General features: G+C 47.0%; 1 protein-coding gene across 6 annotated transcripts in view; it reads left to right on the forward strand.

Annotated features, from left to right (window-relative positions):
- Cfap221 (cilia and flagella associated protein 221) overlaps positions 1-15,324 on the forward strand; it is an 80,112-nt gene that overhangs the window by 25,459 nt on the left and 39,329 nt on the right. For all 6 annotated transcript variants that reach the window (XM_085688351.2, XM_085688350.2, XM_085688349.2 and 3 more), the window contains one exon: positions 9,887-9,990. In XM_085688351.2, the coding sequence (XP_085544477.1) occupies positions 9,887-9,990 (104 nt within the window). The remainder of the gene's footprint in view (positions 1-9,886; positions 9,991-15,324) is intronic.

The raw sequence follows: 15,324 nt of genomic DNA on the forward strand, positions 1-15,324 counted from the left end.
TCCCTCTTCTCTAGACTCCAGACACAGGCCTGGCTTCCTCCCAGGGAGTCACCCCTGGATTTCACTCTTTATCCCCCACTAGCCCGTGTTACCTACACCTGTGGGAACTGTAAAGCACTGTTTGCTATCGAATGTGTCGTTTCTATTAAGAATTCTGTGTTGAGTGAATTTAGCATTTAGTTTTTTCGTGTGTGTGTTTAGCTGTGTGTTTGTGTTCATACACTGGAAGGGAGGTCTGATACACATTTACACATGCGTGTGGAAGCCAGAAGGCAACCTTGGTGTCATTCCCTGTAACACGTTACCTTGTTTTTAAGACAGGTTCTGTCACTGGGGACCTGTGGTTCCGTGGTTCCACAAGGCTGGTTGGTCAGCAAGCCTCAGGAAAACGCCTGCTTCTGCCTTTTTAGCATTGGCATTAAAACTGCAAAACCCACTACGGCCAACTTTTTACATGAGTGTGGGATCTGAACGCAAGTCCCTAAGCTCACATAACTAGTGGTTTACCGACTGAGCTAGCTCCCAGCCCCCTTAATATGCAATTTGTAAAGGCATTTTATTCTGTAAGGTTCTAGTCATATGAAGACCCTACGGTCATTGCATTCCTGGGGATGGATCTAGCTGCGGCTGCCAGTGGCTGGTGAGGGAGAAATGTGAATTAGTGCATAATGGGAACAAGGTTTAAATAAAGAGAAAGGGTCCTGTGGGCGGCTGAAGGTGGCATAGCAGTGTGGTGTGTTTAATGCCACCGAATGGCATGCTTAAAATGTTTAAGTAGTAAATGTTATCACAACATTTTTTTTAAAGAGTGAGGTTTGGGGTTTGGTGCTGGGATTTGAATCCAGAACCTCACACATGCTAAGCAGTTGCTATACCGTTGAGCTGTAACCCATACCTGAAGGTGTTTACAAAATGTGAATAGGCTGTATATTATCCCTACAGGTGACAGATACATGTCTCCTCTGCCTTCTCTATTGTGTATGTGGTGTGTGTATGTGCACACACATGCACACTCATGTGTGCTAAAGGTTGACAGTAAGAGATTTTCCTCTCCTACTCTTTACCTTATTCTTTTAGACAGTGTTTCCTGGATCTGAAGCCTGCTGTGATCCCAGATGGGCTTGTCTCCACTCTCCCAGAGCTGGGGTTCCAGGTACACCCAGCCATACCTGGCTTCCACTGATCCTGGGAATCAGAACCTAAGTTCTTATGCTTGCCCAGCAAGACTTTACATACTGAGCCATCTCCCCAGCCCCTGGCCCCTTCTTTTTCTAAATTCAGTTCTATTTCAATGTCCAGAAAAAGAGCATCTTTTATCAAGTCTGGAGCGACAAGCTCACTGAATCCAGGCTGTTCCCTTGTGCCTTAAACTGCTGGTCATAATTGCACACATGGGTTGTAAAAACTTTGGCAACAGAAAAAGACTTCCAAATGTACGCCAACCAACAATTTATTCAAAGCCAAATGTGTTATGAATCTCAGGTGTTTGAGCTGCCCTTGCTTCTGTTGCATGCAGACACCATGTGTGCTCACTGAAGCCTCTGGACACAGAGCATGTGCATTTTGCACACGGTCACACAGCATGACCCTGTCAGATCAGAGACTATTGTCTTCTATCAGTGGTGCATACCAAGTGTTTTGCTCTAATAGAAACATAATCGGCTCTGCCATAGAGGAATTGTATCCTGTGTGTATTGCTGCTTCATTCACTATAGCAGAATCCTGGTCACCAGCTGTCCATCAACAGACGAATGGATAGTGCAAAAAAAAAAGCCACAAACACACATACACACAAGCATAGATAGATAGATAGATAGATAGATAGATAGATAGATAGATAGATAGATAGATAAATAGATACATACATACATACATACTACTCGGCTTTTAATATGAATTTTAAATTTTGCTGGAAATGAATAGATTTAGGAAGTATAATATTAAGCAAGGTCACATAATCTCAAAAATAAAAACATCTACATGTTCTCTTTCACAAATGGAATCTAGTCAATAACATATGTACACATGTGAACAATTGCACAAGTGGCTAGAGCATCACATGAAGAAGCTAGAACAAGAAAGGCCAAGTGTAAGAGGATGGGGACCGAGTGCAGGTAGCAGACACAGCTACGGAAGAGGAGAGAAAGCTGATTGTTTTTCTAGTTGGAATTCTGCCGTGGATTTTCTGGTTTGGGCACTAATTCTAACTGTATAGAAGTTCATTGAGTTGTGTAGACTTTGGGACTGCTTAATTTTGCTGTGTGATATTTTTATTTATTTGCAAGTTTTTCTGCAATAAAGTTTGTAAAATTAAAAAACAATGATTTAGTTATAGAAAATCAAGAGTTTAATATTAAATATTAACATTAATATTTTAATATCGTCCTAATTTAAGCATGTAAACGTGAAGTCGGTATCTTTGGATATAACAACATTTCTCACAGTTCTGGGTCCCAAGCTTATTGCGCCAGTGCCATCTGGTTCTAGTGAAGGCTCACTTGTGCGTTTCCACTTAAAAGTTCTACATGCCCAAGGTCCAGTGTGCATGTTAGAGGTGGGATCTATGTACTAGGTGTACATAAGGTCATATAAGTAGACCCCCAGTTCTGGCAGTGTGTGTGTGTGTGTATGCATGTGTGTGGTGTGTGTGCATGTGTATGTAGTGTGCATTCATGTGTGTGTGTACATGTGTGTGGTATGAATTCCTCTGTGTGTGTGTACATGTGTGTGGTGTGTATTCCTCTGTGTGTGTGCATGTGTGTGTGGTGTGCATTCCTGTATATGGCGTGTGTGTGTGCAAGCATGTGTGGTGTGTGTGCATGCGTGTGTGGTGTGTGTGCATGTGTGTGTGGTGTGTGTGCATGCATGTGTGTGGTGTGCATTCCTGTCTGTGTGTGTACCTGTGTGTGTGGTGTGCATTCCCGTATGTGGGATATGTGTGTGCCTGCCTGTGTATGCATTCTTATCCTGCCCAGCTTTTTTGTGGGTTATGAGATCTAACTGAGGCTCTCACACTTGGAAGGCAGGTCCCTTGCCAGCTCCATTTCCACAGGCCTTGCCCTAAAGTTTTATAAGACATATTAACTAACAGTTAGATTGCCATGGCTGCTGAGTCCAGCCACCGTGGAACAGCACACATCCGTCATGCTTATTGTCCCTTGCCCTTCATTCTCTAGCAAAGGAGCCAAATCCTATTATGGTAAAGTGTTCAGGACTCTCTCCAGACACTCAGAGTTTTAAATAGTTTATTTGATTTTAAGTCATCTCCAATAAGTTCACTCTTATTGAAATCAGAGATGGGATGAGAGAAATTTGAATTTATTCTCTGTCTCTGTCTCTCTCTCCTTTCTTTCCATCCTCCCCTTTCCCTTCCTCCCTCTCTCTCCTTCCTTCTGACAGGGTCTCACATAGCCCAGGCTGACCTCAAACTCAGTGTAGCTGAGGATGACCTTGACCTTCTGCCTTATCCTGCAGAATGCTGGGATCGCAGGTCTGCACCAACTTAGGGTGCTGTGGAGGAACCCAGGGCTTCAGGCTCTCTAGGCAGGCACTCTCCCGATGGAGCCACACCCCCAGGCCCTCCCTCTCATATTCATGTTCTATAAGGTAGATTTGTGCTCTCTTCTGAGGATGATGAAATTTGCACAGAATACAAAGGCTTAGTATTTAAAAGGTTTATGTTGCAATTTGTTTTAAAACATTAAGTGATTCTTTTATTCTTTTAAAGTATTTAGTGTGCTTTTGTATGCATTCCTAACAGGATTGCTGAAATGATTAAATAATAAAGCAAGGGGGTGAAAGTGAAGGTCCCCTCCGGGCTCCCACCTGCTTTTCTGTTTTTCGTTACCCAATATTTGTGAACCAAAGAACTCTGACTTAAGGTTCTATTTGCTTCTGAGAAACAAGAATGAAGTATTTTTCTTCACTGTGGGTCAGTTTTAATGGATTTATCAATAGGGATTTAGCTTAGAGTTGTGTGTGTTTGATGTGTGTGTGTGTTTCTGAGTATGTGCGCACGTGCCCACACGCTCAGGCAGAGGCCAAAGAAGAATATCGGGTTTCCAGCTCCCTGACCCTGAAACTAGGCTGGCGGACAGCAAGTCCCAGCACCCTGGGCCCCTTTCCGCCCTCACAGCACAGGGTTGTAGGTACGCTGAGGCCTCCTGTTTGAGCTCAGGCCATCATGCTTGCTCAGGAAACACCCTTCCCTACCTCGACCATGTCTCCAGTGCTGAGATTTGTTCCTTTATTTGAGATGCTGTCTCAAGAAAGTTGTCAGGCTGGCTTTGAACTTCTGGCCCTTGCACCTGCCTCCCAATGCTGGGCTCACAGACTTGCACGGCCATGCTCAGCGAGCCCCAAACAATGTCAGTCTTCTCTTTTCTAGTGCTGGGTTTGAACCCAGGACCTCGCACCTATTAAGTGTCTCAGCTCCCTTTCCCGTTGCTGTTAAAAAGCAACTTAAGGGAAAAGGGACTTAGTTGGCTCACAGCTTTAAGTGCTCCGCTTGCTTTCTCCATGTTTGTTTGCTTGCTTTCTGCTCAGAATCCCACTCACCCACCCTCACTCTCTGCCAAGGGAACCTTCTGACGTCTTCCTTCCTTAATTAGTATAAGTAAAATAATCCCACACAGCTGGAGGTATTGTGGCAAATTGTGCCACTCTGGTGGCAAAGGCAGGCCCACCGCTGTGAGTTCAAGGCCAGCCTCCCAGGTGATTCTAGAGCGTGTCACCTTGGCAATTAAAGTTAACTGTCACACGGGAGTGGAGAGATGGCTCATTGCTTAACAGTGCACACAGTAGAGGACCTGAGTTCATTTTCCAGCACCCACATCTGGCAGTTTACAGCCACCTGTAACTCCAGCTCCACAGGATCTCACAGAGACCAGCACTCATGTGACCGCACACACACACACACACACACACACACACACACACACACACGCACGCGCACACACACATACACGCACGCGCACACACACATACACGCACGCACACACACACATACACGAGGCTGGAGGGATAGCTCAGAGGTTAGGAGCGTTTGCTGCTCTTGTAGAAAAGCAAGGCTCAGTTCCAGCATCCATATAGTGCACATACATACGTGCAGGGATTTAACACATACACAAATGCGCAGACTCCACAGCAACCTGGGTGGCTTGCATCAGTCATGTGCCTTCTGAGTCACAGTGACTGGAATTTTGTTCCCTTAAGGAACTGGTTGTTTTTCCAGGTTGGCAAGTGCATGAGGAACCTGGCTCCTGGTAATCATCACTAAACAAATACCTCAACACCTTTTCTGAAACTTGTCAGAGCTTAGGAGTTCATTGAAAATGGGTCATTTATCACCAATGGGAAGAACCCATGGGAGTTATGGAGGAATTGTTTCAGTTCAGAAACATTCAGTCATGTGGCATTTGTTAGAAGAGCCTTGAACATCAGACAGGGCCTCGCTGGGACATCTCTGAGCTGACACCTGCAGGTGCTCACGGGAGTCATAGCTCCCTGCCTAATCCCCAGAAACCATGTGTGGACTATAAACCATGGCCTGCAGCCTGCTTCCATCTTCGTGAGTGAAATCCAGACCCCACTACTGTAACAAAGGCTTTCAGTCAGTCTAACCAGCTTGGGTGGAGTGACTGACACCACACAGGGTGCCTGCTAGGCTCACAGGCCTTGTGTATTAGATAAGACCGGAGCCTGCGGTGTGGGATGGCCTGAGGTGACCCTGCGGTCTCAGGACTTTTCTAGGCTGTAACAAACCAACAACAAAACTGACAAAAGCGACCGAAAAAGTGCTTCATTTGGACTCAGAGTTCCGGGGTTCAGTCCGTCATGGCGGCGTGGGTGGGAGGCAGCTGGTCACGTGATACCTGTACACACACACACACACACACACACACACACACACAGGAGGTGGATGCTGGTGCTCAGCTTCCTTTCTCCTTTCACCCAGTCAAGGATCCTAGCCCGTAGGATGGTGCCATCCATACTTAGGTAGGTCTTCCCACCACAGCTAATCCAAACGAGAAAATTTCTCACAGACATGCCCAGAAGTCTCTGTTCATGGAGACTCTAATTCCCATCAGGTGGACGGTCTAGATTGACCACCATACCTTAGAGTGCACCCACCATTGCTTACTGGTCTTCAGAGTTGGGACGCCTCTCAGGGAGCTCTGGTTGGCTGTACATCTCTAGTGGAAGCTGAGGCAGAACATGGTGTATAGGTTCCTGTACTGGGATGAAGAAAGGAGCCCATGTGACCATTACTCAGGATTTATGTCAGAAAGTATCATTGTTGGAAGCCTGGGGCAGCCTTGTCTTCTGTGGAGGACTCAAGTGTTTGCAGTATACCTACCCTAGTATTATAGACCATCATAGCTAAGGAACAACGCTTAAACAAGAAACAGCAGCAGAGGGCTGGGGACGTGGTTCAGTGGGTAGAGAACCTGTGTATCGTGCAGTATTCCCCAGGTTCCACCCCCAGCAGCACATAAACCAACTGCAGTAGCACACATCTGCGATGCCAGCATTTGGGGGGCGGGGAGTGGAGACGAGAGTAAAAGTTCAAAGTCATCCTTGGCTACACGGGAAGATTGAGAAGAACCTGGCTATGGAAGTAAGGGAGGGAGGGAGGGAGGGAGGGAAGGAGGAAGAAAGGAAGGGAAGGAGAAAGGGAGGGAGGGAAGGAGGGAGGAAAGGTAGAAAGAAAGAAAGAAAGAAAGAAAGAAAGAAAGAAAGAAAGAAAGAAGAAAGAAAGAAAGAAAGAAAGAAAGAAAGAAAGAAAGAAAGAAAGAAAGAAAGAAAGGAGGGAGAAAGGGAGGGAGGAAGGAAGGAGGGAGTGAAGGAAGGAAGGGAAGAACCAATTACCAGCAGGACATTGCAGGCAGGTGTCAGGAGCAGTCTTCAGTCAGAGCCCAGATCTCTTCAAAGTCATGAGATACACTTCCTCAAGTGGAGTAGGGAGAGGGTGAGGAGATGTCCAGTCTGTAAGGTGCTTGCTGGGCAAGCACGAGGACCTGAGGTCAGGTTCCTAGCATAAATGTGAAAAAAAAAAAACCTAGGTATGGCACCCTGCATCTGTAACCCCAGAATTTAGGAGGCAGAGATAGGTGGCTCTTTGACCACCCAGATGAATGATCAAGATCTAGGTTCAGTGAGAGACCCTACCTGTTTCAAAAAAAATAAAGTGGAGAATAAAAGAGAAACCAGGTGCCTGCCTCTGAACACCACACACATGCATACACACATACACAAACAGAGAGAGAGAGAGAGAGAGAGAGAGAGAGAGAGCAGGGAAGGTACCTTGCCTAGCACCTCTTCTACTTCTGATACCTGTCAAAGAGGCCTCAGAGACCTGTGCAAGTGAGCAAGCAGACAGTGCCTTTCAGCAGAACCGGGAGAAGACCCAACATGTAGGCTCCAGAGCTGCACCGGGCTCCTGGCAGGCTTAGGGACAGCAGTGGGCTGCAGTGGGCTCAGGGGCTGCAATGGGGTTCATTCCTGTTGGATCAAGGAGGCCGTGGTCTCACTGATCCCAGGAAGCAGCACTTGCCCTTGCCTTGAAGCTGAGTGAAGACTGAGGTTCTCTTTTTCATCCAATCAAAGAAAGCCAAGAAACTTCACTGACCTGGGCCTGGGCCTTTTACCCAGCTGGGGACAGAGGCAAGGAGAGGATAGTGACAGTCAAGTCCCCAAATGCCGAGGGAGCCAAACTGACTGTTGGTCCAGTGGCTGGGGGCAAGACAGCCTTAAAACAGCTGTTCCATGAGAGCCCCTGTGTGACAGGTAATCTCGTTTATTCTCTGAGAATTCCATACGTGAATATGATACATCCCCAATCCTCCTTCCAGCTCCTGCTGTGCACCCCATCCAGGCTCTCCTTGCCACTTCATGTCCTGTCCTAGTTTCCAAACACATACCCTACTGGGTCCAGTTGGTATTGCCTGTGTGCACACGGGTGAAGTGCTGGCTCCTGGAGCATGGGCGACCTACCAAGGGCCGTGTCCCTGAAGAAAACTGGCGCTCTTTCCCAGCGGCGCCTGACCAGGAGTGGGCTTTGTCCACCCTTCTCCTACCCTATCCATGCTGGAATCGACTGGTTTTCCTTCCGCAGCTCTCGGGAAGGTAACCACAACAGTTGGGAGCGCTTGAGTGCATTGGGAATTTGACTTGCGTTTGAAATTACCTAGAAAACACACACGGGTGTGCCTGTGAGGGTATTTCCAAAGAAATTTAACCGAGCTGGGAGGACCCACCCTGCATGTGGGTGGCGCCATCCTATGGGGTAGTGTTCCAGATTAATAAAAAGGAGAGAGCACAGTGAAGTGCGGCGTTTGTCACTATCTGCCTCCCTGACTGCACCTCCTCCTCCTCCTATGTCACTGTCTGCCTCCCTGACTGTAGCTGCGCTGTGACCAGTCACCTCCTCCTCCTGCGTCACTGTAGTTGCGCTGTGACCAGTTACCTCCTCCTCCTCCTATGTCACTGTCTGTCTTCCTGACTGTAGCTGCGATGTGATTAGCCACCTCCTCCTCCTGCAGCCACATTTTCCCAAGCATATGCTGTGATATTATCAAACACGTAGAAATTTTAGACAGAAGATCCCCAGTAAGGGTCACCCCCGCAAAGGAGGAAGGAGCAGAGATAGACAAGGACTGTCAATCGGTGGTGCTTTGTTTCTCTGGAAACAGTTTATAGTTCTTAGGAAGGAATAGAGAAATCTTAATTGTTCAAAAAATACTTATATTTTAACTAGTCCAGATATTTCACAGATTTTTAAAAGATAATGAATTTCAAAAAGGTTTGGACGTGCTTTTAAAAGCCACATTTATAGTCTCCTAAATAGTTACTGAAAACCAAATATTTATTGAACAGTGTGTATGCGTGTGTGTGTGTGTGTGTGTGTGTGTGTGTGTGTGTGTGAATCTGGATAGCACTGAGATTCTTGCACATATGACTCCACTTTTATAGGACTCCAAATCCAGGGAAGCCTTGCTGGCAGGTAAGACTCATGTGTAGTAGGGATCTCCACAGGTGAGTAGGTCAGGCGGGTCCTTCCCAAGAAAGCAGATCTCCCCAGCCTGGCAGCTCCACTCACAGTGAGTGCAATGGAGCTCTCCCAAGAGTGTGGACAAGGGATGGAGCTCAGATGGTAGAATGTTTGCCCACTGTGCTCACAAAGCCCCAGGTTCCAACCTCAGCACTGCATGATTAGCACATGGTTGTGCACGCCTGCAATCCCAGCACTTATCAACTAGAGAAAAGAAGGCCAGAAACTCAACATCATCCTTGGTGACAATCTAGAGACCCCAGAGAAGAGGCTCTCAGTGAGGACTGACTAGATCACGTTGCCCTGTGGGTAGGTCTATAAGGAATTATCTCGACTACATTAACTGATATGAGAAGGCATGTTCACTGTGGGGGGCATCGTTCCTTAGGCAGGGGATCCTGAACTGTGTAAAAAGGAGCAAGCGAGCCGAGCACAAGCAAGCATGCATTACTTCACTGCTCTCTATTCTTGACTATGGGTGTAGCTGCTTCAAGATCCTGCTGCCTCGGTTTCTCTACAACGATGCCAGGCTGTAACCTCGCATTGAGAGATGAACAAACCCATTCTTCCTTAAATTGCTTCTGTCAGGGTATTTTCTAAAAACAGAACCCAGACACTTGGTTACATAGCAGGTTTGATGCTAGCCTAGGCTACATGAGAGCATATTTCAAAACAAGTCTTTTGTCAGTGTGGGACAGGAAGTGCCAGTTGATGTTGGGTGTCACTTCCTGCTCCTTGCTGTGGTTCCCGAGTCTCTGTTCCTCTCTAGGTTAGTTAGAAGACAGCTGGAGAGAAAAATGATGTGTTCCGTTTCCTTCTGTGCTTGCTTTGCAGCAAAAGTTGTGTGATCCCCTTGCAGTGCAGCTGCCCCGTGGATTTCGAGTTCCATATCACTTTGCTGCGGTCTCATCCGGCCTTTACAATTGAGCCAAAGTCAGGTGAGGACGGTGTGACGTCACACACCCGGTCGTCCCGGCATCTCAGGTCAGAGGCAGGGCTTGGAATATCGGTCACTTGCCTGGTTGTTGTGGCAACAACAGTGTAAGGAAGGAAGGGTTTGTTTGTCTCAGAATCTAAAGGGACGGTCCATCATGGCGAGGAAGGTATGGCAGCAGGAGCATGAGGCAGCTGGTCACGTGGCACCCTCAGTCGAGAAACACAGAGAGAGGAACACTGGTGCTCAACCCGCATTCTTTTCATTCAGTCCAGAATCCAAGCTCATGCAGTGGTGCTGAGCACATCCAGGACAGGTCTTCTTACCCCTGCTAGACATTTCTAGAAACATACTCACGGACACTCAGAGCCATGTTTACATGATGACTCTAAGTCCAGTCCAGATGGCAATAAACATTAGCCAGCACGATTGGGGAACACATACATACAAACATGCATACACATAAATGCATGCGACGGACACATTCGCTCTTCCAAACAGCTTGGGAGTAACTGAGCCCAACATAAGTAACTGCTTGCTTGTGTGACCTGAAGACTGGCAAGTTCAGTTTTCAGATGGATGTTATGCACTGACTCTTATCCCAGACCCACAGATTAGTGTGTCTTTGTCCCATTTTACAGATGAGAAAACAGAGCCTCAGTTAAGGTATTCAAACTGAGTTGCAGAGTTTCTCTCCATTGTGATGGAGTTCCAGTGATTCTTGGGGCCGTTCTATTATCCCAGGCTATGGGCCACAGTAGTGCCTGTGACTAACCTCTGCTAGGTGGAGGAAGGCCCTGCCTTCTCGGTGCCTTCCCCCACAACACCAGTGTGAGAACTTACCATCAGTTTGTCTGTAGATGACTTTTAAGCCATGCATCTGTTAACTGAGTCTTACAGAGGTTAGTTCACCCCAAATCCCACAGTCAGTGGGACCCTAAATCTTCGAAGGTTAAAGCATAAGACTCTGAGAGTGAGGCTTAGATGGCTCTATGACAATTCATGGGGAATAATCTGTATTTCTGAGCTGCTGGGAGGAAATTTAAAGCTTATTATAATGCAGCTGATCTCATTTACATGTGTGGAATCTCAAAATTTTGGTCTCATAGGTCGTAACTTAGTTGGCAGAATACTTGCATGCAAGGGGCCGTGGGCTCCACCCTCAGCCCAGCGTAACTGTAACATGCAATCCCAGCGCTTGAGTGAGAGAACCAGGGTGACCAGGCGCCCGTGGTCATCTTCAGCCACAGAAACGAAAGGCCTGGGACACAGAAGACCCTTTCTCAATTTTGTATTTTAGCCCAGGTGTGCTGATGCATGTCTTTAATCCCAGCACTCAGGAGGGAGATGAAGGTGGATCTCTGTGAGTTCCAGGCCAGCCTGGTCTACATAGGGAGCTTCAGGACAGCCAGAACCACACAGAGACCCTGCTTCCAAACAAACAAACAATTTTTGAAAATTGTTTCATGGAAGTAGAGACTAGACCAGTGGTTACCAAAAGCTGGGGCCAAGAGGTGCAGCCGGTTCCCGTTAGAGGGAGTAGAGAAACTGAGGCCAATAACAGAGTTCAAAAGGACACAGAGCGGGGCTGAAGAGAGGCCCGACAGTGAAGTGCTTGTCACACTGGGCAACCTCAGTCTCCAGCACCCACATAAAAGTCAGGCGTGAAGGTGCTTGCCTACAATCCCAGCACTAGGGATGCAGTGGCAGGAGCCCTGGCACATGCTGGCTGGATAACAGCCAACCAGTGAGCTCTGTGTTCAGTGAGAGGCCCTGTCTCAAAGAGCAAGGTGGCTATGGTGGCTGTGGTGGCTGGAATCGGAATGATCCCCATAGACTCCTGTGCTTGAATGCTGGGCCACAGAGAGTGGTACTATAAGGATGTGTGACCTTGTTGGAGTGGGTGTGTCCCTGTGGAGGTGGGCAGTGAGGTCTCGTGTATTCAGGCTATGCCCCACACAGCACCCAGCTTCCTTCTCTTGCCTGTGGACCAAGATCAGCTCCTTTTCCATCACCGTGTCTGCCTGCATGCCACCATGTTGGGACATCTAAGATGATAGAGGACTGAACCCCTGAACTGTAAGCCACCCAATTAAGTGTTCTTTCTTTCTGAGAGCATCCATGGTCATGGTGTCTCTTCACAGCAAAAGAAACCCTAAATAAGACAGTATGGGATGATTTTTAGAAGTTTTCCCTGTCTGGGCCTTACTGCCCTAAAAAATAATGTTTTTTTCATCTTCTTTTAGTTACTGCCCATGCCGATATTTTCTATTAGTTTATTTACATACTTTATATGTCCCTGTATATGTTTATATTACTTTATTTACATATTTAAGTACACCCTTGTTTGCTTTATATTAGTGTCACCTAGGAAACAACACAGCATTGTTCAGTGTTGTTATGTGTTCTTCATAATCCTTACATTTGATAAACTACGGCCTTCTTTATTTTCATTTTTATTTTTATTTGGGTGTGTCTATGTGTATGTATGCCACCTGTATGCAGTATTCATGGAGGTCAGAAGATGGCATTAGATCCCCTGGAGCTGCCTGATGTTGGTGCTGGAAACCAAACCCAAGCCATCAACAAAAGCAGCAAATGCTCTCAACTACTAAGCCATCTTTGCAGCCAGGACTTTCTTGGCTTTGATCTTTCTGTTGTTGCTATTATTCGTTTCTGTTTGCCATTGTTTGTCTTTCTGGGTAGCACAGAGCAGCCTGGACCTGGAGATGCTTCTGCGATGATCTCCCGAGTCCTGGGATACATCACCCAGCTTCCTGCCCTGTGACTTAACATTATCCCTGGTTGTGCTGAAGGTGGTGATCTGTAATTGATCCAAGAATAGTGATCTGGGCTTTACATTTCTTATTACCTTTTCATGTATTTCTCTCATGTACTTGTGTGTGCACATGTTTGTGTTGTGAGCAGAGGACAACCTTCTAGTTTGTTCTCTCCTTCAGCCGTAGGGTCTGGAGGTCAAACTCAGGTTGTCAGGCTTGGCAGCACCCACCGTTACTGAGAGCCATCTCACTGCCTGCGGCACAGACACACTGTTTGCAGGGTGGCCTAGGAGTCACGATGTAGCCAAGGATGACCTTGAACTTCTGATGCTGCTGCCTCTACTCCTGAGTGTTGGCACCACTAACGCTGGTTTGTGTGGGACTGGGGATCTTCATACCTGCAGGACAAGCATGCTACAGACCGAGGTAGACTTTTTCAAATGAGGTTAAATATTAAGAATACCTTTCTCGATTATAAAACACAGGGCTCCACTGCTCCTTTGTGCCACCGTGAGTTTTGACCAAGCAGTAGCTGTCAAAACTTGGCACCTATTCTACAACTGTCAACACTGCGCAGCCTGCCACCTCTGTGTTCAAGTGACAAAGTTGCACTAACAGAAAAACAAAGCAAAACAAAAAAACAGCTCACTGTGGTTGCCTGGGCTACATCTCCACAGCGGGCTCTATGTATTGTCTAGGCGGGGAGCACTTAAAAAAATACATCTCCCCGGTCAAGGTAAGTATTAGTCCTCACCCCAGAGCTTGTCCTTGTGTTAATGAGCTGGAGTAAAGCAGTGGAATGCTCTGGACTTCAAATCCCAGATGATCTACAGGTCCCACAGAGTGATGATGCTCTGACCAAGTGGTGGTCAAGGTATTAAAGTCTCTTCTGCTGGGATTTCTACCCAAATGACCTGCTGTTGGCTTGCAGACCCATTGTATCTGGTGACTCTTTCTACCTGGCCCTGGGCTTAAGATGCAGTAGTGGCCACCACTTAACAATTTTGACCTCCATCTGTGCTCAGGAAATTAACAAATGCCTACATTCTGTGTGTGCACGTGTGTGTGTGTGTTGCATGCATGCATTTGCTCTGTGAGTGTACACATGCACACACACACATTGAAATGGCTACCTTAAGGGTCTCTTGCTGTCTCTGCTAGGCTGTCCTGTGGGCTCCAGGCATCCACCTGTCTCCACCCCTCCCAATGCTGGGGTTACAGATGAGTTTGCTTTGTCAGGCTTTCTGTGGGTGCTGGGGACCCCAGCTCAGATCTTATGCTTGCACAGCACGCACTTTGCTCATTGAGCCACCTCTCCAGTCTTCCATATTATTTATGTGCTATAATGGCTTGTGACGGTGTCTTCACATGTGTATGTAATGCATTTTGGTCACATTCACCCCACTAGACTCCTTTGTCCCCTTACCTTTCCCATTGATCTTGCTCTTCCCAGCTACTTCCATGTCTGTGTATCCCAATGCATTTCACAAGGGTTCTTGCAGGAGCATGGACACCTTGCCAGGGACTACACCACTGGGAAGAATATCTCTCCCTCTCTCAGAAACTATTAATTGACTATAGGAAGCATTCAAGTAGATAAAATAGCTGTGACCTGGTGTCTGTCTTGGGAGTTTGCAATTTCCCTGGAAGGTAACAAACATTCAGGTAGGACCCACACAACCTGTCAGATCCCCTTGCAAGGATTCTGGCATAATGATGGGTCAGTGATGGGCAGAACCAAACCTTGGCCAGGACAACTTAGCTATGCACACACCTCTGGCCTTCTGTTTAAAACTGAACCTCATGTGAGGACCCCATGGGTGGACTTAGGAGTCATTGGACCTCTTGATTCTCCTTCCCAATGTAGCTACACCGGCTGAGTCTCTTTCTTCTGTTTTTCTCTACTAGCTTGTCTCTTTAATGACTTATTGAGGATGAGTGGTACAGCCTGACTGGTTAGACTGTGAAGGCCCAGACTGTGACCCTGACAACCCCAGGACATACAGTGTTCTAATATGGCATAGTGTGCTGTTTGACAGTAGAAGCAATACCAGTTCATCCGAGAGATTTGAAAGGAGGAGCTCTGGGGTGTAGTTTTGTGATAGAGCACTTGCCAAGCCTGGATAAGGCCCTGGGCTCCAGCCCCAACACTACAGAAAGGAAGGGAGGAAGGGAGGAAAGAATAAAGTTACAGAAAAACACAGGGAACTGAACAATCTGGACCAAAACCCCTAGGTATGTGTTCCTAGTTTTCCATGTTGCTTACAGCATTGGCATTGCATGCTGCTCACTTGCTTTAGGGTCAATATTCTGGGAATTTACATTTGAGTCACTAATGCAGATGGATTTGACCTTATTTGTGTAACTACACAATCAGATAATTGTTGGAAAGGATTTGTGTCGTCACTGATAAATAAGGTCTGTGTCAACACTCAGAAGTTGAGTTGTGTGCACTTAATGAAGAGCTTGTGGAGCGCGCAGAGGCACACCTATGCTGTGCTGGGAAGATGGGGCTGGTGTTGCCTCTTCAGCCTTACTTGGGGAGCACAGCGAATGCC

This window comes from Myodes glareolus, chromosome 5 (genome assembly GCF_982192425.1).
Source record: "Myodes glareolus chromosome 5, mMyoGla1.1, whole genome shotgun sequence".
Classification (NCBI taxonomy): domain Eukaryota; kingdom Metazoa; phylum Chordata; class Mammalia; order Rodentia; family Cricetidae; genus Myodes; species Myodes glareolus.